At 46.7% G+C, this 26,145-nt stretch overlaps 13 protein-coding genes across 13 annotated transcripts; 5 read left to right on the top strand and 8 right to left on the bottom strand.

The window, feature by feature from the left end:
* Positions 1–903: 903 nt before the first annotated feature.
* N7479_008650 (uncharacterized protein) lies at positions 904–1,884 on the bottom strand (the record flags this gene model as incomplete). Its single annotated transcript, XM_057256343.1, has 4 exons — positions 904–1,095; positions 1,157–1,266; positions 1,316–1,663; positions 1,713–1,884. The coding sequence occupies 4 exons, from the start codon at positions 1,882–1,884 to the stop codon at positions 904–906; spliced, it is 822 nt and encodes a 273-aa protein (XP_057103801.1).
* Positions 1,885–2,216: 332 nt separating this feature from the next.
* Positions 2,217–2,787, top strand: N7479_008649 (Aminoglycoside phosphotransferase; the record flags this gene model as incomplete). The annotated part of the gene is made up of 2 exons (XM_057256342.1): positions 2,217–2,397; positions 2,462–2,787. Coding segments are annotated over 2 exons (507 nt in total), but the record flags the coding sequence as incomplete, so codon positions are not given.
* A 224-nt stretch (positions 2,788–3,011) lies between these two features.
* On the top strand, positions 3,012–3,245 carry N7479_008648 (Aminoglycoside phosphotransferase; the record flags this gene model as incomplete). The annotated part of the gene is made up of 1 exon (XM_057256341.1): positions 3,012–3,245. One exon carries the CDS (start codon positions 3,012–3,014, stop codon positions 3,243–3,245), a length of 234 nt encoding a protein of 77 aa, XP_057103799.1.
* Positions 3,246–3,383: 138 nt separating this feature from the next.
* N7479_008647 (glycoside hydrolase family 5 protein) lies at positions 3,384–4,706 on the bottom strand (the record flags this gene model as incomplete). The annotated part of the gene is made up of 3 exons (XM_057256340.1): positions 3,384–3,457; positions 3,519–3,930; positions 3,990–4,706. The coding sequence occupies 3 exons, from the start codon at positions 4,704–4,706 to the stop codon at positions 3,384–3,386; spliced, it is 1,203 nt and encodes a 400-aa protein (XP_057103798.1).
* Positions 4,707–6,039: 1,333 nt separating this feature from the next.
* Positions 6,040–7,900, bottom strand: N7479_008646 (glycosyltransferase domain-containing protein; the record flags this gene model as incomplete). Its single annotated transcript, XM_057256339.1, has 2 exons — positions 6,040–7,683; positions 7,736–7,900. The coding sequence occupies 2 exons, from the start codon at positions 7,898–7,900 to the stop codon at positions 6,040–6,042; spliced, it is 1,809 nt and encodes a 602-aa protein (XP_057103797.1).
* Positions 7,901–8,483: 583 nt separating this feature from the next.
* N7479_008645 (uncharacterized protein) lies at positions 8,484–9,527 on the bottom strand (the record flags this gene model as incomplete). The annotated part of the gene is made up of 1 exon (XM_057256338.1): positions 8,484–9,527. One exon carries the CDS (start codon positions 9,525–9,527, stop codon positions 8,484–8,486), a length of 1,044 nt encoding a protein of 347 aa, XP_057103796.1.
* A 1,718-nt stretch (positions 9,528–11,245) lies between these two features.
* On the bottom strand, positions 11,246–12,390 carry N7479_008644 (uncharacterized protein; the record flags this gene model as incomplete). The annotated part of the gene is given in 3 exon segments (XM_057256337.1): positions 11,246–11,478; positions 11,489–12,042; positions 12,059–12,390. 3 exon segments carry the CDS (start codon positions 12,388–12,390, stop codon positions 11,246–11,248), a joined length of 1,119 nt encoding a protein of 372 aa, XP_057103795.1.
* A 1,151-nt stretch (positions 12,391–13,541) lies between these two features.
* Positions 13,542–15,009, top strand: N7479_008643 (uncharacterized protein; the record flags this gene model as incomplete). The annotated part of the gene is made up of 5 exons (XM_057256336.1): positions 13,542–13,819; positions 13,879–14,204; positions 14,263–14,564; positions 14,616–14,778; positions 14,822–15,009. The coding sequence occupies 5 exons, from the start codon at positions 13,542–13,544 to the stop codon at positions 15,007–15,009; spliced, it is 1,257 nt and encodes a 418-aa protein (XP_057103794.1).
* A 933-nt stretch (positions 15,010–15,942) lies between these two features.
* Positions 15,943–17,083, bottom strand: N7479_008642 (slipin family protein; the record flags this gene model as incomplete). The annotated part of the gene is made up of 3 exons (XM_057256335.1): positions 15,943–16,675; positions 16,738–16,855; positions 16,912–17,083. 3 exons carry the CDS (start codon positions 17,081–17,083, stop codon positions 15,943–15,945), a joined length of 1,023 nt encoding a protein of 340 aa, XP_057103793.1.
* A 1,501-nt stretch (positions 17,084–18,584) lies between these two features.
* Positions 18,585–20,039, top strand: N7479_008641 (LLM class flavin-dependent oxidoreductase; the record flags this gene model as incomplete). Its single annotated transcript, XM_057256334.1, has 1 exon — positions 18,585–20,039. One exon carries the CDS (start codon positions 18,585–18,587, stop codon positions 20,037–20,039), a length of 1,455 nt encoding a protein of 484 aa, XP_057103792.1.
* Positions 20,040–20,275: 236 nt separating this feature from the next.
* On the bottom strand, positions 20,276–22,297 carry N7479_008640 (flavin-containing monooxygenase; the record flags this gene model as incomplete). The annotated part of the gene is made up of 4 exons (XM_057256333.1): positions 20,276–21,559; positions 21,612–21,861; positions 21,926–21,936; positions 21,989–22,297. The coding sequence occupies 4 exons, from the start codon at positions 22,295–22,297 to the stop codon at positions 20,276–20,278; spliced, it is 1,854 nt and encodes a 617-aa protein (XP_057103791.1).
* Positions 22,298–23,425: 1,128 nt separating this feature from the next.
* On the top strand, positions 23,426–23,995 carry N7479_008639 (GNAT family N-acetyltransferase; the record flags this gene model as incomplete). The annotated part of the gene is made up of 1 exon (XM_057256332.1): positions 23,426–23,995. One exon carries the CDS (start codon positions 23,426–23,428, stop codon positions 23,993–23,995), a length of 570 nt encoding a protein of 189 aa, XP_057103790.1.
* A 102-nt stretch (positions 23,996–24,097) lies between these two features.
* N7479_008638 (oxidoreductase, short chain dehydrogenase/reductase family superfamily) lies at positions 24,098–25,001 on the bottom strand (the record flags this gene model as incomplete). The annotated part of the gene is made up of 3 exons (XM_057256331.1): positions 24,098–24,164; positions 24,218–24,314; positions 24,404–25,001. The coding sequence occupies 3 exons, from the start codon at positions 24,999–25,001 to the stop codon at positions 24,098–24,100; spliced, it is 762 nt and encodes a 253-aa protein (XP_057103789.1).
* Between the last annotated feature and the right edge of the window lie 1,144 nt (positions 25,002–26,145).

Here is a 26,145-nt window from a genome sequence, read left to right as displayed (position 1 = left end):
AAAAGAAAAAGAAAAAGAAAGAGGCGTGTTCTCTCTTTCTTTATTGATGTACCTAATACCTTGCGATGAACCTGTACGAATTCTTCATCGCTTACTCCGTACGGAGTACTATGTATTCAATTTATGCTAAGGGCTAGCCACTATGTTTTTGTTTCATAATGTTCATATATCCGTTCTGTTTTGACTCTTTTCATTAGCTTTAGAACACTTGTATCTCTAAGCCTATACTTTCAATGCCTAATTTGTTCCCTGGACTTGGATGTATCAGAAAGTGAAACTATTGGGCATTTGATCTGCTATTCTAGCTTTTCATCCTTTCTGTATCTATCCCAGAGACTACATATGTACTTTGTGGGCCCCTTTATGCTTCCTCTATAGTAAATCTTACCCGCTTGTCTTGCCAACATTCTACTAAACGAAAACCCCCCAGAAGGAAACAGTTCGAGTTCTCTGTTCTAAATGTATTTAATATTCCAATTGTAACTCAAATGAACTTATATGAATTCTTAACTGCATATGTACTCCATACTCCGTGCAGTTATTCGTATATCCTTGTTTCATAATGTTCTTATATCTACTCCGCGTTCTGCTCTGACTCCTTTTAAGTACTCATTTACAAGATTACTCTAGTGTTTCCTTAGCCTTTGAAAATATCAACCTGTTTATTCTTAGTATGTGCAAGGTAGAAATTTGCGTTCAAAAAGCAAATTCATATCACTTTAGTACGAGTACTACCCACATTCTCTACGGAGTATGCGGAGTATAGTATCAGGCCTCAATAAGCCGTTGGAATTTAAGATTTTGTATCTCGAGCTAATGGATGTTTCAAAAAAAAAAAAAAAAAGCAGCAAGACCACCAGAGCTGTCATGTATATCCTGCTTGCCATATTCTCCAGTTTACATCTATTTATTGCTTGAAAAAGCGACCAGCACCGCATAGATTCCGCGATTTTCCGCGTGGAATACCGATTGGGCTCTTTGTGGCTCATCACTGTGATCGGAAGCGGATAGGGTCGAGGCGTGCTTATGGAAGTAGGCAAGTCTTTCCACAATTTCCTGAAAATGGTGAACATAGTTCAGGTCTAGTTGAGACCACTGATAAAACGTAAGCATGGGCATCTATCTTAGGAATCATAGGTAACACAGGTCTCCTCACTTCACTTTTGTCATCGATTGTAAGAAAATGAAACTGGTCATTGTCGGTAGAGAGACCGAAAACTGAAGAGTCAACCTTACCCTCAGCCCGGCGCTGTGTATGAATCATGCCTAGTTAAATGGTCAGTTATGACGGGAAACTTGATGAAAAGTTATTTACCCATATAAGCAAGAGCTTGAGGTACGCCGTCGGTAGATCGGCCATGTTCTGTTTCGACGATGACTGAGTTGATGGCCACATTTTCCTTTTCTTTCTCTGCATACGGACCGTACCAAAGAAACCAATCAGGGGACCCTTGTAGATGGTGCGTTTTCTCCTTGTATACAACAGGTCCGAATAAAAATGGAGATTTTGATGACATGGGGATTGGAGTTAAGTTAGGAGAGTGTGGGTTGGGAGGCGTGGCATAGATAGTAGTAAGAAGAATACCTAGGCGAAGCCGCACAGCAATATCAGGTCTTCCATCTGACCTGGAAATTGCAGCTTCGACCATTTTCAGAATGGTGGCTAGACATAATTAGCTATCTTGGTAGATGTCTTTCCAAGTTAGGCTTACTACAGTGGTCTGCAATCTCAAGCGGAGCCCGAAGTAGCGCCCAGTCTGTATCCTCCCAGTCCGTGTCCTCTATTCTGGCAAGATGGAAGATGCGTTCAACGGCGGAGAGTGGGAGGGCTTCGACAGCAAGCTTAGGGTACATAAGTACCTCTTGTGTCGTAGTAGACACCATGTTGGGCGTTGTTTCAAGAGGAAAGAGAAATGAGAGTAAGGGAGAAGAGAGACAGGAGAGAGGAGGGAGAGAGATTAAAGGTGCTTCTCGACTGAGAGAAGGAAATTCCAAGTGTTGTCGCAATGCGAAATGAAACACTTGGTCGTCAAACTTCCAAATCCAATTGCACCCCGGCATCTGAAGTGGCATGCAATCTGTGAGAAATCTAACAAGCTAGGGATAAGGATGACTATTCGATTCTCGGTCTCTCTAAAAATGACCAGTTTTATTCTTCTTCAAATGCCACAAGCAAAATAAGGATATTTTCATTATGATTTTTAAGATACTTCTAGAAGTTCACGGGTGGTCTCAACTCGCTCGATCTCAGTTCCCATATTACGGCGCACTTCAGGAGACAAGATGTTACCCGATCTAAGAGCTTTGTTCTCGATGATGAGTTTGCTATTGGGCCTACAAATGGGCGAGCATGGTTTGACAATAGGAGAGCAGAGGTCGAAGTTCCTCGAGGTCCTTGTATGTGTCTGTATGTGTCTTCCTTACCTTGATATAGCTACCCAATTTAATAACCTTTCCCTAGGGACCTCGGCAGAAAATGTGATAAAGGCACTGGTTCAGCGAGAAACAGCATGTCTAGAGAAATTCTCAGATTTCTCCGGAGACACTCAGCAAGGTATCTTCGGCGGGTCTGGCGGTTATCATCCAACCAAGGAAGCCAAACTATCGGTTCTACAAAATTTCCTCAAAATCTGTCCTTATATTCTCCCCAGAAACGAGAAGCTCTCTACCGGTGTGCTTTGGCACAACGACCTTCACATATATAATATATTCGTCGACATCGAAAATCCATCTCAGATCACGGGCGTTATAGATTGGCAAGGTACACCTATCTGCCCTATGAAATAGAGGTGCAGAGAGCTGTGCCAGAGCTTTTACATACATTCCGGCACAGAGAGACATTGCCTGGCCAAATACTAGGAGCGGTCGGGTCTATATACGATGACGGAGAACCGTACGTACAAAGCTTACTTGCGGATATCACTGAAGAATATACCTGGAAGCAGGTAGTTGGAGTGGATGAAAACAGCAATCCCAGCGTGTTATGCCCTTTGAAGTATTCAGAGCAAGATATGGCAAAGTTCAAGGCAGAGTATGCCAAGTGGGAAAAGGATATCGAAAGGAAGACACAAGTACTTGAGGAAATAGGTGTTTATGTTGGCTGGAACGGTGCAGTGTCTCCTCATGATTTCAATGAAGTAGTGAGGAGACTTGCTGCGGCAAAGCAGGGTTTTCTGAATCGGGAGTCGGCAAATAAACAAGAGGGAGCGATATGGGAAGATGCCTGGCTGTTTCAAGAGATGTAAAATAATTATAGGAAGAACGCAGAGGAATATAATGTGTAAGAAATTGCATGAAACTTATGTATCAAAATCATTGCATTCGCAGCTCTGCAAATTCCATAGATCTATCGATCGTACCCTAGGCTAGACGAGGGCTGAATCCTAGATCTGTTCACAGACTCTCATATCAAACACCGAGTTCAAATCAGTTGGAATCACACCAGCGAAAACCGCATCTATATAGAAACGTCAGTCACACACTTGTTTAAAATATCTAAAGGGGAGGTAAAGAAAAACCTTTATAGGACCACCGATAATCCCCCAACTGAGCCTTCCATGTCCAAAATACCCATCCTAAACGTTTCTCATACGTTGTAACCTGGGCTGCAAACCACCGCTTGTAAAAGTCAGTGTTCAATGCAGGATCCCAGTCCGAATTCCACCCAGTTTCATCGGCGACACTCAGACTCCATTCACCCACAATGGTTGGTGACAGGTTGTCCAGTAAGTTGCTGCACGATGTGTTGAGATACGCTTCCTTGGTCTCGATACCGGCCCATTTGAGATAAATGTGGCCATCGTAGGCTGTGTAGTAGAGGTCGTCGATGAATTCGTTGGGATTGCCGGATCCCCAGGCTTCGTTCATCACTTGTATATGGAGGTAGTCCCTTTTCTTGATGTTTAGATTCTTTTCAATGGCGCGGATTGTCTATATGAAAATTTTTAGCATACATGCTCAGAAGTAAGTTCAAAGCAATAGGAACTCACCTTAAATGCATCCGGGTAGTATTTCGACCGCATTGAATTGGCCTTACCTGTTTCCTGGACTGGCTCATTGACGAGTTCAAGCATTCCCACATTGCGGAACTTCTTGCTCTGATGTATTTTCGTAGTCATCCATCCAAGGAACTCCACTGCCCGGTCGTACTGGTAATCCTGATAAAAGCTGGCGTTTGAAACATATTGACCAGTAAAAGCATTCTCGGGTGTCTGCGCTCCCGGAAGCCCATGGAAATCAATAATAATGTACAAACCGGCATCGCTAGCCCATCCGCAGAGCCTTTCAAGATAATCAAACCCACCCTGCGGGAAATGCTCGCTGGCGTAGACAAGATCTTCCTTCATCCAGTACCCAACAGGTATCCGGATAGTATTGAGACCATAACTCTGTATCTCATGAATGTCCGCTTTAGAGATCCACGATTCCCAGTGCTTTTGAAAGGCGCTGTTGGCTGCATCCTGGCCGATACTTGAGACGCAGTCGAACTCGGACTCTTGGCCTTTGCAGCCCATATCGGACCAGACGTCTTCTGCAATCCAAGGTTCGAACACAAAGTGATTGCCCATATTCACTCCACGGATCTTGCCGTTGGAGGTGGAAAATAGGTTTTTACCATCGGATGAAGAGAGTTGTTTGTCGGTCTCGGGCAACCAGGCGGCTGTGAGGCCGAATAGGAATGCAAGTGCAATGAGTTTGAAGACCATTTTGATTCCAATGATTAATAGAAACTGGGAGATGATGATAACGCAAGTTTGTAAGGGGTTGGCTATTCTTATATGATAAACTTGGTACATTCTCTGCATCATTTCTTGTTCAGAAACGCCCAGTCACCTACCTCTTCTGGTATTGATTTTCATGATGAATGAGAGATTTTTAGACCCACTGAGGACTACATGTATTAACGGAATCCGCGACTTGCCCAGACAGAAGACGGAGTCCGTCGTAGTTACAAGGGTAATATCAGTGCAGTTATGGTAGATGGAGTAGAGTTGGCACTCATAGTCCGAGAGAGATCGTCAGGAGCCTAGGTAACATAGATCAACAAAACAGGCATTCCTCTCTTCCATAGATTCCACTATCGTCAGATCATCTATGCTACTGGTTTACTTTGTAGTATACTTAATGCAAGGTTGTCGATCTTCAACCTGTCCCCGGGCAGACCTCGGGTAATTGCATTCGAACCTACCCCAGGTCCCGAAGAATACCCGAAGGCAGTGCAGCATAATGCAGGATTGTGGATCCAATGGGAGTTCTTTCATTGCTCCAAGTCCGAAATATGATGTAAGGCAAAAGCATTCCTACAGTGGGGGAGTAAATGCGTACTTCCCTATGCCGAGTAAACCCCGATTAGTTAGAATTGATAAAAAAGTATGTATGACTGAAAGCTATTGTATGGCCAGTTCATACTAATGCAATGGCTTTTAGCGGCTAATCCTAGCAGAGATACAAGATGCCTTGAGATTGAGAAACTGACGCTAAGTGGGTTTCGAAGTTAAGCAAGAGTGTGGAGTATGCATTTATAGAGTGCGCCACACAATGGACGATGTGCTAGGAGAGGAGCCGTGTGCATTTATTCAAGGTGAAACGGAGAGAGAAAGGGCAGAAGAATGATTACGTCCAACTTGTTCCTTCTGTTGGTTTCTATATACGTCAGCCTCACAAAAGAGCCGGCTCCTTTCAAGGTTCCATCTATTGTGGTATCATACAACAGACTGCGGCAGCTTGTTGCATTCATAAAAAGCTAGTCCCGATAATGTACAGCTATTGCTGCTAACAGTCGAAAGAATCTCCAGCTTCGACATAAAAATGATGAATGCCGCGTTAACCAGGCCGGTCATGCAAAAAGGAAAGAAGAGGAAAAAGCAAAAAAAGAAAAAAAAATCCAACCTTCAGAACTTGATAAGCTTGGAACTCGACGCGGGTATATAGCACAGAGGTGGTGGTATGGTGGGGGAATGAGCTGGACAGGAAGCCTCGAAAATCCGACAGCCATCGGCCCAATGTAATGGGAGAAGCATAATAACTCAAAGTCCAGCTTTAGTCAAATTTCTCTTCATTGCTGACGGTTTTCTCTTCCTTTCCAGCAATGAGACTTCCATATTGGTTGTAAACCGGATCATCTGGGTTGTAAATTTCTTTATCCCAGGGTCCGAGGTCATCGTCAAAGAGATCTCTTTCTTGACCATTACAGACCTCCGAAAAAGTGATCCAGTTCTCGTCACCAGTCCAGATCCCACCTCGACCTCCGCGCACCTCCAGCCAGTCCTGCCCGCCTAGTAGCGACGACTGTGCCGCATCAAACCCATGTGCATCGCGGACATATTTGCGTAGTAGGGCGCGTCCCCATGGGAAAAACCACATGTTCTCCCACCAAGTGTTGCGGAGCTTAGGATCGCCGTTCAGATGGGCGATTACCGGCACTGAGGCGGAGTGCGCATTCGTCATTAGCGAAATGTTGTGCCAGGTGCGCTCATGTGGGTTCGGGAGCTTGTCCAGCGTGGCATTCCACACTGGCCGCTGGGTTGATTCTTTTGCGAATCGGGACTGGATGAATGGGTTGGGGAGAGCTGCGATGTCCTGTGGTAGGAGAAGGCGGTGTTCGCGCGGGACGCCGTGGTGCATCTGCAATGCGGACATTTTGGTGACGTTGCCGAACTTGACCCATTCAACGTCCTTTCGGGACAGTATCTGGTTGAAGAAGAGCTGTGACTCGAAGTCAACGCCAATACCGTACTCGTAGCGGTGATTTGTTTCTAGCCGGAGTGAAATTCCGGTTATGTTTGCTGCATCTGAGATGCCCAGCATCCGGTAGAATAACTCTTTAAAGTCATTGGCTGTTCGCCGCCGCTCCAGTTCTCTGATCACCTCTTGTCGCCCATACATCTGTGTCAGGGCATGGTAATCTCCAGACTTGTTTGAGCGCAACTCAACTTGCCGCAGAACTTCATCGTAGATCAGACGCAGATCCGCCGCCTGGCCAATGACCGCTCCGGGGTTCAACCACCGAGGTCGGTTCAGAGATCCATCCGGGTAGACATCGGTCTTCCAGCCATATACATCCGGGGGTAGAGATGATTCGGGGATAGATGTACAACCGGGGTCGTCCAGCAACCCAGGGGAGCACATCTTACTCGCACCAAAAAGAACGCGCTGGGTGTATTTCTGTACCATCTCAGGCGCAGCCCCATCCTTCTGGCCCTCCACTTCTGCAAACCCATACTTCTTCTGCAGTTTTCGGTTATTCGCCCTTATGATAGCCTGGAACCGTTGCACTAGGACCTTGGGCGGCAATTGGAAGAAGCTGTCTGCGCCATCCACCATCAGCACAAAGTCGCGGTCGTGCACAGTCTTGCTGTCTCGGAGGTAGTTCCGCGCCCGCGTGATCCGGTCCACCATGTGCTCGGCCTCGGTCGCTCCTGGAGAATCATGCCCGTACCCAATTAATGTCGGCGGCGGGTATCCAAGGATCATAGCTGACGTGAGCGTTCGGCAGACTCCGCGCGAGCCCTGTGAGGCTGGGACTAAAACATGCAGGCGCGGGTTGGGCTTGTCTAAATCGTGGGGGAGGGTATCATTGAGATTAATATCGGTGCGAGGAGGGAGGAGGACCTGGGCGTCTTCTGGGCGCTGGGGGAAAGGATGGCGCGAGGGAAACTTGGCCCAAAAGTCCGGTTCAACTCCCTAGGCAGATTGTTAGCTTCTTTATCTTAAGCGCTGGAGTAGGAAGCCTTACTGTTGAAGAAGACTGTAGTATAAAAAAGAGAAAGAAGAATGCAATCACTGACAAGCCAATCGTCTTAATACGGTTTGTCCGTGACCGACGGTGGAAGACATGCCACAGCGCGGGAGTCGACTTGGCATCTTGAAAATGTAGTGGCACGTCCTCCGACGCCATCATGCAAAAATAGAGTCGAATCAAATACTTCGTAAAGCAATATGGGACATTGTAAGATGTAAGTTGCCAGGAACCGAGAGGAACTAAACGGGAAATACGCAATGGCTTAGAAGAGAGAGTGGGATCGGCGCAACGTTTCCGGTGCCGTCAACCCCCCGTGGACGTGGACGTTACATCTATATAGTATGCTTCATACATGTCTCAACTCTATTACTTACAATTGATTGATATCATGACCATTAATATTTACGGGGAGTATATGACTTTACAATGGCATCTGGCATCTTCTTACAGTGTTTTGCGTCATTATAAAGAACACAGAACTAGTTATCAATATGATAAAATGGTCTTACCTCACTATGTTCTACAAGAAAATATGGCAAAGGAATAGTGGCAATTCTTTCGATTATTTGGAATTGGAAAAGCCCAACTGGGGGGTTCTAGCTTGCATTAAGTATGAGATAAGTTGCTCTCCGAATGGTTGTAAAAGATATTTCCATACTATACAAGTAGGTCCAACATTGAAGTCTCTATGTAGAGAACCAGCTCAACAGACATCACAGAACCATATGTACATTCCATTGCCTCATTCCAAGTAAATTTCCTCTCTCAGACGCTGCAAATTCCGGAACAGTCCACCGGCCGGTGCCCCACTGTCACTATCCCGCCGAGCCTCAGACCTGGACTTAGACTGTCCTCGCTGGTTCTGATCCCCTTGCTGCTGGTCCAAGCTGCGTCGTCGATCCTCCACAATATTCGCCAGGCTATCCACGAACCGATTACGGGCTTTTTCCTCGGCAGATGTATTCCACACAGTAGCCAGCCTCCGTAGAGCTTCGACGCGGCGGTTGGCAGCCTCCAGTCCAGCGTATCCTCCGCCCTCACTGTTGAGTAACTCGGTCACTTCTGTGCGTAGCTTCTTCATCATTTCTTGGCCCTTTTCTTCGCGGTCTTGACCTTCGGGACCGAGGTCTGGTCCTGAGACGGAAATGAAGGATGATGAGAATGAGATCTCGGACGGGGGCAGCGGCCAGCCCATTGCGTCGCCGAATGTCTGTACAACGTCTTCTAAGCGCGATCGCACTTGATTCAATGTGCGTAGGTTTGTTATATATTCTGGGTCTGTCCGGACGACGGGTGATTTCTTGTCGTCTGGGGTTTTTGCCGACTCGCCTTCATTGGGTGCATCCTCTTCTGCTTGTTCGGTCCTGCGCCCGTCTTCTGGTGAGGGATCCGGAACGAACTTTGCTATGTCGTCGCGTAGGACTTCGGTTAGGGTTTCGGATAGCCCAATTGTCTCGCCTCGTAGGACCTCAACTTCATACGCTAATCGTCCACCGCTTCGGAGGATTTCGTCGGTAAGTTGGGATAATGTGCTCTCGAGACGGATGTTTTGAGCGCTGATTTGGGAGAGGAGGGACTGGACCTGCGTGGACAGCTCTGCCAGAGGGACAGATCCCGGTGAGCGAGAGGCATTAGGTTGTAATGATGCCACAGTCAGCGGCGATAGAGTGTCATTAAGGAAGTCGGCTGGGTCGAAGCTCGGGTCGGCAAAGTTTGGGGATGCAGCGGGTTGGTTTGATGGTTTGACGCCGGCTCGATTTGACGAGCTATATGTTTGTGATGCCATTTGTGTGGAGGCCAAATTGAGAAGCTTGAGAATTTGTCCCGAGGTCAATTCACGCTTGAAGAGAGAGCTGGCCTCCGCGGGGATCGATATCTCCATGCCCCACCGCCTTCTCTGTTTTCCTGATTAGGTATGGTGTCATACTATTTGGGCATAGTTCCTGGCTGCTTTTGGTCTGCGATCTATACAATGTCAACAAAAGAGAAGAGTAGTTACTTCTACCGTTTTTACTTCTTTGTTCACTATTTTAACTATTTCAATCCACTCTTCGTCCCATTGGCTCACTTGGTAGCTCACTCCTTATATCACTTGCTAGCTCAGCCCTAATATCCCGGGCGCTAGTTGCCTTCTCATGTGCAACACTCTGAATGTGATTCTCAAGCTCTCGAGGACGAGAAAACCGGCCAAGTCTTATCGCCAATACCTCTGCTTCATTCTTTCTCCGCAGTTTTTTCTTTTTCCGTCTCACAAAATAAAAAGAAACAATGGCCAGGAATGCAATGGCCCCAAGAACGCTGCCGACAGCGATCCCGGCGACGACACCGCCTGAAAGTTGAAACGATGAGGATAAGGATGACATTGAAGATGTTGAGCTTGAAATAAAAAGCGAAGTTGAGGTCGAAGTGTGTTCGCCTAGCTTCTGGGCTATCGTAAATGCATACTGAGTATTGCAGCAGCTAGAATTATCCCCGCAACACCAAGTAGTCGAGTTCGAAGTGCCATCACAAGAGATCATCCTGATACTAAAGTCCGGTTGATTTGATAAGTCCTGGGAAATCCTAATTGTCAGCTCACCATACAGCCGAAGTCTTCAATCAGAATTCATAAAACGTTTCCAGATCCCTCCAAGATGGAACTCCGCTTGAAATAAAAACACTTACCGACAAATGCGCGGGACACAGGGTCAAATCCAAACATCCATTATTCTTCCAGTCGGGACTCGTACACTGATTGACCCAATATGTAACATTCGTGGACCAGATCCCGGCGCTGTTGTTGTGCGTCTCTATATTCATACACAGTCCGTTGGGGAGACATTCATCCGCTGTAGGTCCGTTGAGACTATTTCCACCCGCTGGATTTGACCTATTAGTGGCGCAGCACATGCTTATTGTATCTTTGATGAAATTGCATGGTTGATATATAGGATTTACCGCGCCTATTCCATCGGGTCTGTAGCAGATCGAGGTTGCCAGCGGGGCAAAAGTGATGCCGAGGATTGGGATGAGAATGAAAAAGAAAGCATATCGCTGGTGGATTGGCTTCATTGTTTTTTGCTAGTAGTCAATAACATCATGGATATCAATGTACGTACTCCTGGGGAGGTGGAATTGGGGAGATGGAGTTCCAGAGGTAAAAGAAGTCAAAGCCAAAGACTATGGAAAATAAGCAAAGGGTAAAAGCTGGAAAGGGTGACTGCGATGTGTTACACCGGCGGTTGAGTTATAGTTACACCCGATGGAGGCCGTGTATAGCCCAAACAAGGGACATACATAATACGGGGGAGACCATGTATGATGGTAGAAGTCAAGACAAGCCCAAGTTGAGACTTCATATTTCCGTTTATTGATCTCAATGTTCAAATCCTCCAATGGAGATAGCATGCGTCTATTTGCAAGAAAACCGCATTTAAGCCTCGATTCCAAAGACTCGCCCCCAGAAGCCAAGCGAGGAAGGGGGTATAATTATGATTTTGTAACACAAAGAAAACAAAACAAAAACTAAGCGCTAAGTTCATGTACGAACTTCGGGCCGGGATTTGCTGCGTGTAGTTCGGTAGGACCCGTCGTGCGTGTGTCCGCCACAATGGTAGACATTCCAACCTGCGAGCTCCCATCAAGCTCACTTAATGTTCCGTTTACCGAGTGTTGGTATAATGTGTTGGGATCGGCCTGAGAACTTCCGCCAAGCTCGCTGATTTCGGGGTGGCTCCCTTCGTATGAGGATGTTGTATCTGTTAGAACCTCCTGCCCTTTTGTCTAGCGCCGACGGAAGAACCAGAATAATAGCGCAACGAGTACGGAGTACAATGAGCCCTGCTGCGCCGGCACCGACGCCAACGCCAATTTTTGCTCCTGTCGACAGGCCGCTTGTGTCTGTGCCTGTGTCTGGCGCTCCAGGATTTGGAGCTGCGGGACTTGGGTCTGCTGGTTGTGGGATATCTAGGACAGCTGAGGTTATTGGACTTGTCTGTGGGGATGAAGATGCTGATACTGATGCGGTTGCCGTGTCGGAAGGTTTATCAGATAATGGTGTTTCAGTCGTAGTTGTAGTGGTGGAGACAAATAGGCTGCTGTCTGAATCTTGTAGCTGGATTTGGATTGCTTGTCCCCACATCGTGATCGGGCCAACGACTTGTGTGCTCTCTTTCTCAACCTGGCGAGCTGTGACAATGGTAGATGAGGAACTAGGGAAGTTGCTTATACATCCGGCGAATGTCGTTTGCGAGTCCCTTTTCCTCATAGTAGGAGAAGTCACTAGAGCCTCAAAGTCAATATACCAGCCGGTAACCAAAAGCCTTTTTTCCCACTTACGAGGGAAAGCACATAGCAGTAGTTGTCGGACTGCAAATCTTTAAATCGGCTGAGGTGTATCCACTTGGACAATAACCTGGACTGTAGGCGACAGTTGGCCGAACTCTTCCATACTGAATGTATCCCTCCGGGAAACACGCAGGATCGGCATTGTCGTTTGTGGCGACATTTTGCATTAGGAGACCATTGAAGACATTGTTTGCAGCCTGTGGTTCGTATGTCCACGAGCTCACGCATGAGGCAGGGGCAGTGAAGATACTTGACATGGGCATTGTGGTTGTCTCCATCGATTGGATCGAACTTGCGGCCAATTCCAGTATAGTATACGTCATTTTGAAGCTGTATCTGCTAGGTATGTAGCTCTACAGGGTCTTGCAGAAGGGGGTATGGTTACGAAGTATAGCAGTCAGAAAAGCGAGATCAGCATTTAGCCCCCAATTCAAAAGAGGCTTTCTTTTATCGTTGTGTATACTCTGTAGTGCGGATTCATAGATTTGCAAATTCCAAACTGATCTTAGCTCATCTCGGCACAGAATTCTGGCGCTGATTCTATAACTTGTCTTCTCTAGAGCTGGCTTCTCGCTCAAGATCTAACACTGCCCCAAACCCTGGCCAAAATTAGCATTGATTTCTCTATTTTTATTTTTTTTGATTGAGCATAAATCGCCAGAATATAACATCATCACGATCATCAATAATTTCCCTGATTATTCAGAATAGAACATGGAAAATCCCCCACGGAAAAGACTCAAGATCAACATAACTAGCAATGTCCACTAATGTGCTAGTATCTTCACAGCACGTGTTTTGCTTAATCTAATACAGACCATGTCTTAGCCACAGCTGAAACTTACTATCTGCACAAATTAAGGATATCTCACAAAATTAGTCAGGAGATGTACAGCTTAGTTAGAGTACAGAATACATAGTAAGGTATACATCACGTGGAAATCTATACAGCTTTCAATGGGGGTTTTTGTTTGAAAAGGGAAAAAAAAATTATGAGAATATTATTAGGCTTCTCAAGTGGATTTGACTAATTTCGAGTCGTTTCAGACCGCACCGACTCTTCTGTCTTCATATTCTGTCACAGGTCATTTTTAAGTGGTGGAACGTCTCCACATCCACAGTCAAATGATGAGTCGCTTTTTGTACGAAGTACGAAGCACGGTTTACGGGTATCGCATTGAGTATTGGACATTCGATAGATAGAAAAGCAGAAATATAGAGCGAAAGATTGCATAGCATTATTTCATACTAACTTGGTAATAAGTACGGAGTACTCCGTACTTTGGTACCTATATGGTGGATTTCCTCTGCCACTTCTTAGCTTTCCCTTTCCGTTTTAGTACTCACCTCTTGCCGCTTTTTACTCACTGAGTAAATCTGGGGTTCCCTGAACTCCATAAAACGTCGTTTCTTTTCTTTGAAGGGGCGCTTCCCCCCTGGCTTGAGTTTAACATTTCAGCTTTAAACATCAAAAATGTTTCGTCTAGGAGGCTTGACAAGCCGGGTTTTCGAGCGTTCTTTCTTCAAGCGTCCTTTCTTCCAGCGACCTCCTTCGCCCGTGCGACAATTCACTGAATCGAATATCCAATTGCTTGATTCAGATATAAAATTTGAGGAAGAAACGCATCCAGGATACAAGGCAGAAGACACATACTCTGTCAATATTGGTGAAGTCTTCCAATCTAGGTACCAAGTCATCGGAAAACTAGGGTTTGGGGGATACTCAACGGTATGGCTTTGCAAAGATCTCACGTATGTTTTTTTTTCCCGATGCTACGGCACAATCGGTGCAAAAATTAATCAAAATTTAGACATCACACATATCTCACATTGAAAGTGTTCGGACGAGACTCAGCTGAAGGCAAAAGAGAAAAAGCAAACTACGATCGTATCAATGCGGTTAAAACCTCCCATGCTGGCGCCATGCTTGTTCGCACAGCGCTTGGTAACTTTCAAATCGACGGTGCCAAAGGAAGTCATCAGGTTATCGTGCACCGGCCTCTCGGCATAAGGCTATATGACCTCAGACATCGATTCACAGATAACATACTACCCGAAAAAGCAGTGAAATTGGTTTTGATGCATCTTCTTCTCGCTCTTGACTACCTCCATACAGAGGCTGGTATCGTTCATACCGGTATGATAGCACCTACGTATCTTTCGCGACTGATTTATCTTTCCTAACAGGCTGGTAGACATACAGGAAAAGAATATCATGCTCGGTATTGAGGATGAGTCACTGTTGGCTGAGTTTGAGGAAGGAGAGAAGTCCAACCCTAGTCCACGGAAAGTCGTTGGAGATAGGGTGATTTATGCATCTCGCGAACTCAAGACAACAGACAGCTATGGCCGACCTGTCTTATGTGACTTTGGTCAGGCTCGTTTTGGTTCTGCCCATTACTGTGGTGACATTCAACCTTACACATACCGAGCTCCAGAAATTTTGCTGCGCACGACTTGGGATGAAAAGGTTGATATTTGGAATCTCGCGGTTCTCGTAAGGGGGCTCCTCGAATCCGTTTTTCGACTATGCAACTAAATCATTCAGACATGGAATATTTTCCAACAGGAGCAACTATTCTATGCCAAAGATTCAAACAAGGAAGATTCGAGCGCTCATCATATTGCTGAGATAATTGCGGTTCTTGGACCGCCACCCCGAGAATTGTTACAGACCAACGACTATGCTACAGAATTCTTTGATTCAGAGGGTATGCTATATCCAACACTCTGCACGTCCCGTCACTAATACAGCTATTCAAGGCAGTTGGAAGGGAGCGGCTCCTATTCCATCAGCCACTTTGGAGCAGCGGGAGGAAATTTTAGAAGGTGAACAGCAACAACTCTTTCTTGCCTTCATGCGCAAAATGCTTCAGTGGCGGCCAGAGGAAAGAAGTTCTGCTAGAGAATTATTGGCGGACCAGTGGCTACTTTCGCCATAATTGGATATGGCCTGAAATTCCTTGTTCGTAGTGTATTAGTTAGAGACATGTATCTTGACCTTATAACATAAATACAATAAATACATACATGGTCAATAAAATTACTCGATGGACTATAAAGATTAATTAATAGTTATCGATCTTTTCCTATTGAAACGTCAGGGGTTTATCGATCTCCTCCCGTGGATCGGCCAAGATATACAACGTTTATGGGGGCCCTTATTTGCTCTTAGGGACTAAATGTTTTTCTCGGATCTCGATGAAGGCATTCCTCTGGAAGCTCCTTTGATTCCATCAAATTGATTCCATCAAAGTAATCATGGGACTTTGAGGGAAATATTCCCACTGGGATAATGCAGCTAGGCAGCTATTGATATGGCGAAAAAAAGTTTAGCGACTGTTCGATTTTCTTGTGGTCCCGTGATACATAAATTTAAAGCTTGAAGGTGGATAAAGTATACGGTAGTGGATCACGTCGGGTGGACGTTATATACTTGGGGCATATCCTACAATATCTAGACTATCCAATAATAACCATGTGATCCTTATAGAATCCCATTACTAAGCTTGAGCTCGGACTGAGATTTACACAGTGAGTCTGACTCTGAGCGTCCTCATAAAAGCGGCATCCAAGATAGGAAAGCGAGAAAATACATTGCATAGAGGTACATAGTATGTATGTAGTCATAGAGACATTAAAACAGCTGTGATAATAGCAAACGAAGGTGGGTATCGTCATGGATCCACGTCCAACCATAATACAGAAACAATAAAATCCCCGGAGCGCGAACGAATGAGCTGTTGGCAAACAGCCTCAAAGTATCCACTTTCCGGAAAAGGCAAGGTAAATCACAACAGCGCAGGGTCATATCTTGCGAGCAAACCAATTAAATAAGGGGGAAAGACAACGCAGGCAAAGCATCGAGATCACATCTAGATGTCTTCGACAACGCGGGCATTTACTGCCTGCTGGAGTCCAGTATCACCCTGAGAGGTAGCGCCGTACTTGCTAGGGCCCTCGCCAAAGTTTTCTGCGATATTAAGCGGCGTATTCACGCCCTGACCAACTCCTGGCATAAAGATAACTTTGCTACCGGCGGTCTTGGCCATGGCTTGCATCGCTTCAAGGTAGCGGATCTGCATAGCCGGAGCGGAGGACAGGATATCGGCAGCCTGGCGCATCAACTTGGCGGACTCGACCTCGGCGCGCGCGGCAATGACCTTGCTTTCACCGATACGCTTTGACTGCGCCGCCATCGAGAGCGAGTCTTGCAGATCTTCGCTGAAGATTATGTCCTTGATCAGCATCGACTCGACCTTCACTCCCCACCCGGCTGCCACCTCCTCGATGATCTCCGAGGTCGACTGGGCGATCTCCTCGCGACGCTCGATCACGTCTTGCAACACCCGCGCACCGATCACGTGGCGAAGTGTGGTCTGGGTGCGCTCGATCAGTGCTTGTCTCACGTTCGAGATACCGAAGGCGGTCTTGTGGGGAGAGACCACTTGGTAGTAGATGACGGAGGTCAGGTTGAGGGTAACATTGTCCTTAGTCATACAGATCTGACGGGGCACCTCGACGATTTGAATCTTGACATCGACTGTGGTGATGTGTTCGCTGAGCGGGTTGATCTTAACCAGACCAGGATCGACCGATCGCTCGAAGCTAGAATAATGATTGTCAGTGGGTGATATTCGATGGGCATAGTCGGGGTGGGGGTCACTAACCGTCCAAATCGTGAGATCAAACCGACTGCACCCTGGTCAACAGGCTTAAAGGGGTTAGGACAGCAGATGCAGCAGGGGATGGCTCCGAAAAATCCAATACATTCACCGAGGCCGTGGACTAAAAGCATGGTTAGGAGGAGAGTTGCAACGCGTATTATATTTAACACGACTCACTTAAACCGGCATACCAGCCATGGGCATCTGGGTTGTCATCATCATGGTTGATAGTGTGGGCGTATTTGGGTTGCAGGTCGCTCATGCGAAATGGCTGTACATCAACCAGAGGTTGATGTACTCCACGATCGATGGCGGGAGCCTTGCTGGTGCTTGCGCCGTTTACAGACATGGTTGAAGTATCAATAGTTTTGAAGGTCTTGGTACTTGGGATATTTAAGAGATTTGATTTGAAAGGGATGTTAAGAAGGGGGGAAACCAGAAGGTTTTAAATGTCCAGAGGTAAACACCTCTGGACGGCCCTGCACTTCTCCGCAGTGGAACCACACTCTTTAATTCCAACCGGATTGGATCTGATTGGACTAACAATTCTAAGCCTCTCAATTCCCCAAGGCTGAGTCATTTGGTCGGGCGCTGGCTCCTCGAGGGGGCCGAATAGCCGTGATCGTCATAGTTTGCGACACTCATAACAGTTGATATATTGTATCAAGGTGGTAGTTGCTGTAACTTCAAGTGTGTGAAACTGTAGAACTGTAGATTTGTAATAGAGGTAAGATAACCCTTCCATTCCCATTCCTCGAATCTTGCGTCGCATCAAATACATTGCACATTTGTACATTCCGATCGGGCATGTCTGGGCATCGTCATAGGTATATTGCATCTGCACACGCGATAGCTCGGGTTTCCAGAAGATCCAGGGCGGAAATATAGATAGTTTCCACCGTGGCCATGGAAAGGCCTATTGTCCATCACATGAGCGGTCAGAGCCAAGCTTGAAAACGAGAATACGTAAATGAATTTGAAGTCTAAGCCAATAGTCTTTGGATGATCTTTGCCCCATGTACTTTGGCCCCAAGATCGACCCCGAGACTAATGGGGCAGTGCCTGAAAAACTCTCCGGAGAAAGGCAGTGCAGAGACCTCAAGGTCGGGAGGCTTGGTTTGGACACGAACGAGTCAAAGCTTCAATACGCCCCCGTATAAAGATCCATAACTATGTATAGGTACACTAGAACTAATTAAATGCTTGTAATACCAAATAGTGAGCTCTCTTGCATCAACTAGCATCATTGGTCTAGTGGTAGAATTCGTCGTTGCCATCGACGAGGCCCGTGTTCGATTCACGGATGATGCACATCTCTTTTTTTTAATCTTTTTGATTTTGTTTTTATCGACTGTTAGAATACCTACCATTTATATATTTTTCTATTTCCTCTTAATATGAGCGAACTAAATAATAATGTAAATATTTTGATCTTGGGGTCTATATTTCATGTGTCGCAAACATTGACCGAATCGGGTAGTCCTAGATATATATTTGAGCATCAATTAGGAAATCCACATCTCTCCCGCAGAATTGGTATCCGCAGTATAACGCCATACTTCACTCGCACGAGAGAAGATAAACCACTTACAAGAACAACATATGTTATCAAATGGTATCCATCAAAACCCCCAAACCCCAATAGCCTGCAACCCCCACAGTTACATGCTGACGCCATCGGCCTCCAACTGCACGTCTTTTTGCACGTTTCACGGCAATGCGTTGCGGGGTCAAATATGTAGATATTGACACATACAGGGATCAATAAATATACCCCTCTAGAGCTGTTGTAGACTCCCCAACCTATTCAATCATTTCTCTCCTCTCCTCTCAACCCAATATACACCATCATGGCTTCCGAAAAGAAACAACTCATCATCAATGCCTTTGCTATGCAATCGCCGAGTCACCTAAACCCAGGTTTATTCCGCCACCCCACAGACCAAGGCGCAGACTACAAGAGCATCAAGCACTGGATTGCCCTAGCCAAGAAGCTTGAAGATGCCAAATTCCACGCCATCTTCTTCGCAGACGTCCTAGGAGGCTACGATGTATACAGAGGTCCCTCAAACCTCTCCCCTACAATCCCCGCCGCTGCCCAATTCCCAATCAACGACCCCCTCTACAGCATCCCCGCCATGGCAGCAGCCACAGAATCAATTGGCTTCGGCGTAACAGCCTCAACAACATACGACTCCCCCTACGCCCTGGCAAGACGCTTCTCAACAGTAGACCATCTCAGCAATGGCCGTATCGGCTGGAACATCGTCACCTCCTACCTCGATTCGGCGGCTCGCAACTTCGGCCTCGACACACAGGTCGAGCACGATGAGCGCTATCGTATCGCCGACGAGTACCTCGACGTCACCTATAAACTGTGGGAGGCGTCTTGGAGAGATGATGCAGTGACCTGGAAGCAGGGCTCAGAGAGCAAGACCGCGCCATATGCGGATCCAACTGCTGTTCGTGAAATCAATCATAAGGGGAAGTACTTCCAGGTTCCTGGTCCCCATCTCTGTGAGCCGAGTCCTCAGCGCACGCCGTTTATCTTGCAGGCTGGTACCTCGACAGCGGGTAAGGCTTTCGCGGCGAAGCATGCAGAGGCTGTGTTCTTGCATGCGCAAAAGCCTGAGCTTGTTCGTCCTTCTGTTGATAGTATCCGCCAGCAGGCTGCGGAGATTGGTCGCAATCCTCAGGATATCAAGGTTGTGGCGGGTGCGCTGGTGATCGTGGCTGAGACGGACGAGGAAGCGAATGCCAAGTTCGAGGAGCTGAAGACATACGGTGATCGGGAGGGTGCGCTTGCTCTTTTCGGTGGCTGGACTGGATACGACCTGTCGACCTACTCGGATGATCAGGACTTCCGTTTTGTGGAGCTTCCTGCTGTTCGCAGTATGGTGAACCACTGGGCTAGTACGGTGCCTGGCACCGAAGGCAAGAAGTGGGATAAGAAGACTATTGCTGAGTATTTGGTGCTTGGTGGTAATGGTGTTAAAATTATTGGGAGTGTGAAAACGGTGGCTGATGAGTTAGAGCGATGGGTGACTGTTGGTGATGTTGACGGGTTTAACCTCAGCTATGCTAGTCTCCCTGATACCTTTGATGATATTATTGATTTGCTGCTGCCGGAGTTGCAGCGCCGTGGCCTGTTCTGGTCGGACTATGCTGTCAAGGGTGGAACTTTCCGGGAGAACATGTATGGGAAGCAGGGTCAGTCGAGACTCCCTGATGCACACCCTGGCGCGAAATACTTCTGGAAAGAGGGTCAGGAGGTGCCTCCGTACTCACTTGAGGAGTCGAATTAGTATGTAACATATAGCATATTTGCAAACAAAATTGAAAACGTTTCATTCCCCCTCTCATTCTCGAATATATTAGATTTACTCCAAGTCAAATCAGTCGCTGAGAGATTGCAGCTGGAAGTGTTTAGAGTTGAGGATGGAAGCATAAACAGTCAAAAGGAATAAGAATAGTATTGCCCGCTAATTTATATGTATAGCCTTGGGGATATTGGAATGATCCAGTCTAACAAACTCCCAAATCAAACATCCCACCATCCCTCCATGTGAGACTTCAAGTCAATTTCCTCTGGCAATCTCAAATGAGGCGTCAGTTCCGCATCAGGAGTCAACTCTTTCGAGGTCCACCCATTACCAAAGTAAGCAAACCGATTTCCGCTTTGGTTGACATAGGTATACTCCCAATCCTCCCAGCGCGGATCTCGGCGGATGTAATTTGAATGCGACGCACTGCCTGGGAAGAGACCATGAATACGAGACCCCGGCTTGCCACCGTTATACCACGAGCTGCAATTTGCCGACCAGACAGTGCGTGGGTAGAACTGGTCGCAGTACTCGACAAAGTCGTCGGTCGCTTGCTTGGCTGGGACAATGGACTTGATTCCCTGCGTGCGGATTTTGCGCAGCACTTTTGCGATGTATGTCACTTGGTTCTCGACATTGTTGGGCACCGTCCCGCTGTGTCCCGATGAGTATGGTCCACCGAGCCAAAGGAGGTTTGGGAATCCAGGTGTTGCGAAGCCAAGGTATGAGTACGGGAATCCGAATTTGCCGTCTTGTTTCCAGGCTTGCTTAAGGTCGACTCCGTCGGCGATGATCGAGAACGGGGGTGCGTGGTCGATATTGGCACCTGTTGCACAGATCGTGATGTCCACTTCTCGCTCTACCCCGTCCTCGGTCACAATGCCTTTCTCGGTGAATCGCTTGATGCGTGTCTGGATGTAGTCGACGTTTTCCTTGGCCAAGGCTTCTAGGTATCCTGGTCCTGGTGTTGGGCGTCGGCACGCTGGGGGGAAGTCTGGCACGATCTTGTCTGCTAATTCTGGTTTTCCTGCGATACGCTGCAGCATCAAGGCCGTCCATGTCTCGCGCAGTTCGTTGTTTTCGGGCGTGTCTTTGAAGATTGCCGCAAAGCGCTGGAAATATCCCTTTTCGACACCCCTTCGGTATTCTAGATACGCCTTGGGATCTTTCCACGTCTCTAGCTGTGACTCGGAGAACAAATTTGGCTCCAGTCGACGGACTCCCACATTTCCGCTGCTGAATGAATCTGCGATCCAAGTTGGATTCCGAGCGTAATGATCAACGTGACTAGCGAATGGTTGAATGGATGGCAGGACTTGCAAGCCGGAAGCGCCATTTCCGATAAGAGCGATTCGCTTGCCTTTGAGATCGGTGCTTGGATCCCAGTTAGAGGAATGAAACAGTTTTCCCTTATAATTATTGATTCCTTCATAGTCGGGTAGCTTCCAGGCATTGAAATGACCGATGGCGTTGATTAACACGTCTAGCTCTTCCTCGTAGATCTGTTGCATCGATGTGAGCATAAAACTTCAAGGATCAGCAATCATTTCTTACCTTTGAGCCATCCACATGCTCAACAGTGACCTTCCATTTCCCTTCCTCGGGCTGCCATTCGGCCTTTTGGACTCTTTGTCCAGCGCGAAGGTACTGGTACACATTGTGCTTCCGTGCAACACCCTGCCAGTATTGTTTAATCTCCTCTCCCTGGGCGAATTCTTCCGTCCATTGGGTATTTGGTGAGATGCTGGATTGATATACATGTGCAGGGATATCGCATCGAACGCCAGGATATGTATTCTCGAACCTGTTTGATCTAAGTTAGCAACTTCCTCACGCTATTGAATACAAGACCAGAATGGAGAATGTACCATGTGCCTCCCTAAAGAATGTGGGTTAGCTCTGAAATAACCCATCTATTGAAAATAACTTACTACATCGGCATTCTTATCATAGATTCGAAGATCAAGTCCCGGTAGCTTCGCAGGAAGCAACACGCCCGCGGTAATCCCTGCAAGACCCGCGCCGATGATACCGACTTTGATGGGTCGCACCACATCAACCGGGTGTTCCTCCAGCTCAAATCGAATATTCTCAATCTTCTCTGATAACCCGTTGATATCACTATCCACCGTTACAGTGGTTGGTCCATTAAAGTCGGAAGGACCCTTGATCGATTCCGAGGCAGGTCCGATATTAGATAGTGAGGGAAGAGCGACCTCGGGGGATTGCACAAGAGTCATGGCGAAGACTTTTTTTCTCTGTTTCTCTCTTGGAAATTTTTTAAACAATCACAGCCTGAAAATGCAACTGCTGTCGCACTGAGTTGGATATACCAGCATTCTTGTAGACGACCCCGCCTGCACGTCATGCGCAACGTTTCACACGCCACTTGATGCGAATTGAAATCCTTCGCATGATAAGTAGCTTCATTTGAAATATTGGTGTTTGATATGCATCCATATTGTGATGTTCTCGATTGATTTGATGTGGCTAACATCATCATGGTCCGCGATGGCGTGCCGAGGTTATCGTGAACACCATACTATCCACTCCCCACGCCATTGCGGAGTGCATTGGAGTACTCCGTACATGTTGGGGTATTTCTGGGATGTCGCCATTTGGTATCTCGGCCGAGCTCTTTGGAGATATCCCTTTTACACAAGGTATTTAAGATCTTCGAAGTTCTGGAAGTTCAACTCATATTCATTTTGCAATTATATTTGCATACTTATTGATCTAACAATACAGAGCTGAGACTATGATTATTATATGATTAAACATGCTGAGATTGAAGCTCGAGGACGTAGGCTGCTGAATGTGACATTGTTCACTAATATGAAGATCTTTGAGAGGTTCTATATGAAATTGGGGTTAGGGAGAGTATACATTTCAGATATTCGAGGAAAATCAATGCTCTCACAGAGAATTTTCAATATACGATATTTCAACTCTCCAAACCCTCGAGATCTACCAAGATTTGTTAGTAAAAATGCCCGAACAAAGGCGGTTCCACTCACAATATCCCTAAACAACCTGACAGCTAGCGCTTGCACTGTATCTATATATTTTTTCTACTAGGAGCAACTAGTAACCCCCTACTAGGAATTACTAGTGAAAATCTACTATGTTGTAGCTACTAGCAAGCAAAATTCACCTGACAACCTGACCACCCGGCCCCCTGTTCATGTCCCACATCTGCAGGTTTAGCGTATGACTCAAATGATAAGCCAGGCACCAGACTATGATTTCTTCAACTACCACTATACAAAAAAAGTCATCTCATGATATCATCCATTTATTGAAGCCCAATTAGACATTTCGAACAATACCTACCCAGCGCTCAACATTCATTTTTCTTCGCATCCACCATGTCCGTTATCCCAAAAACAAGTGGAACCCCACCTAAAACATGGACACGAGATACCAACCCCGAATTCTTCATCTCAAGCGATCCAAAGTTACTCTCTGTCAAGGCTGTCAATGCCGCATTTGATAGAGACTTTGTTTACTGGGTTAAGGAGCCCTTCCCAGAGGATGTGATGTGGCAGATGCTCCACGGTGCCTTGAGTTTTGGAGTGTACCGGTGGACCCTGCCTGCACAGACGGTCAATGATTCTACCATCCCATGTTCGGAGAACACTGAGCAGATTGGACTTGCTCGCGTAGTCACAGATGGTTGTTCATTTGCTTATCTGTCGGATATCTACGTTCTTCCCGAGTACCAAGGCAGCGGACTTGGCAACTGGCTTATGTCTTGTGTTGTTGAGACCCTTTCGAACATGCCGTATCTACGTCGGATTATGTTGCTCACTGATGATGAGCGCATGCAGGCTTTCTACACGAAGTTGTTTGGCATGAAAGTTGTTGGGCGTGAAGAACGAAAGGACATGGGGAGAGATTTAGTGTTTATGTGTGCGAGACCGCATGCACAGCCATAATCAGATCGAACTGGTTAATCTGGATGTATTGCTTGGTACTCGGTATTTAAGCAAGGGAGCGAGCCTTGCGCCTCTGGTAGCTCGTGGTCACCTTTTCATTCTCTACCATGGAAGTTGCAAAGGAGTTGGCAGGTTCGTTCCAAGAACAGGTTCTGCGGTGCCGATATCTCTGTCATGAATATATTAGCTTGGTTTCTGATCATAGGCAATCAAATATCTAACCTTGGTCCTGCTGGCGCCCAATATTCTCCGGTTTTGCTGATATCAAATCCTTCAATGAAAGACGCAAGCGTTTTCGCTGCTTCATCCGGTGTCACGGCTGTTTTCCGAGAGATATCGGGTTAGATCTAGTAAGGTCACGAGGTCCTTTCATAAGGCCTGTAAAAGAGTAGTGCACTAATCACTCACCTCCACCTGCATCCCAGTACTTATCGAATCCAACGCCCTTCGTCATCTCCGTCCGCATAAATCCAGGATGTACCAGACCAACTGCAATCCCCATCGGCTTCAAGTCCAAACTTAAAAGCTTCCCGACCATATTCAAAGCAGCCTTACTGGCATGGTGGCCATAGTTACCCCCGCCTTCCTTCTCGTGGCGCAACGTGATGCTGCCGCTCTCACTGCTGATAAGGATCACTTTACTTCCCTGGTCCAACAATCCTGCTTTGACGAGATGGTGTACCACAAATACGGGGCCAATTGCAGAGGTCGTGTACATTTGAACCTGCTTGTTCCAGTCTGGAGACTCGAATGTCTCAAAGCCAAAGTATCCGGCGCTGACGATGGCTGTTGAGATCTTTGTAGTTGGAAGCTGCGAAACAAGCTTTTGGCCCACATCTGGTTGGGAGATATCAATCCCCGTCAGCCAAGTGACTCCTGGGCTTGGCTCTGGGTTGGAGGATCGGGAGGTTGCAAACACATGGGTCGCTGTCTCTGCGGAGTACAGTGTCCGCAGAGAGGCACCCAATCCTCGAGTGGCACCTAAAATTAGGATGTTTTTGGTCATTTTGTTGTAAGTTGAAGTACGTAATATAGTACTTGGAGGTATGGGTTTGTAGAAAGGTCATCTATATCGCCCGGAGGCGGGTTCCACCTGGGCAGGTGACGGGGGTCTTATGTAATGCCAAGCCAAGGTACCTCAGGTGCCCGGGTTGGGTTCGGGTTGCGGGTTGGAATCTCTTACCCGCAGACTAGAAATGCAGTACCAGCTAAATATGTTCAAACGGTCGTCAGAAATTCCGTGATGTGGTTCGGGTTTGCGGTTTTTAGCGCACTCTACTCTCACTATAAGCCAAACCATTGCTTCATGTCTTATACAGGTCACATTTTCTACTTGTTTGCATTGTTTACAGTGCTAAGTCTTATCAAAATCCCATGGGACCGGCACTGATAAGAATTCCACAAGGCTTCCAAAATCAGGACCACCCTGAGTCAAGGTCTGATTCACGCTCCACCAGGGTCAATGTTATGATAACTTCGATAGCATAAAATTCTCTATCAACCTAAAACTAAGACTACCTAGTGATCTGGATGTTAATAGCTGGCCAGATTCTGCCAGTAATCTCCGCCTTCGGCTGATAGAATGACACCTGCTCTTACATAGCTACACCAATTCAATAATACATTGGTCCAATAATCTATCTACTCCCGTAGAATCAAACAAGCACTAACCAATATCTATGATATATTAAAACAGAAATTCGACGTGGTCCAAAATCTGGGAGTGGGCGATGGTCGAAAATGCAGGAGAAGGGGATGGTCCGAAATACAGACTTCTTCTGCATTTTCGACCAAACCGAACCTCTGTACTCCGTATTGCGGGCTATCCATATTCTACCCGTACTATATGTACTAACTACTGGGCCATTGGGATGACGTAGTTACTCCTGGACGGCTCCCCGAAGCCGGCCCTAGAGGGCTGCCCAGGCCTATAAAAACTTCCAAGGGTTCTAACTAGTTATAGCCAATTGATTCTGTATAATGTAGGTTATAGGCTAGGTTTTATATTGCCTATATTATGTTCTTATCAATTGCTTACATTTTAGGTGGAAGCATTTCTCTACAATTGGACGTGACATTCGGGAACTTTATCTAGTTTGATCTATTGGTCATACTCGATACGAGAGCCAAGCTTGCGATGTCTCACTGGA

This window comes from Penicillium vulpinum (genome assembly GCF_028829585.1).
Source record: "Penicillium vulpinum strain IBT 29486 chromosome Unknown utg000004l_segment0_segment0, whole genome shotgun sequence".
In the NCBI taxonomy this organism is placed as follows: domain Eukaryota; kingdom Fungi; phylum Ascomycota; class Eurotiomycetes; order Eurotiales; family Aspergillaceae; genus Penicillium; species Penicillium vulpinum.
This window is presented reverse-complemented; position numbering and strand designations above follow the sequence as displayed.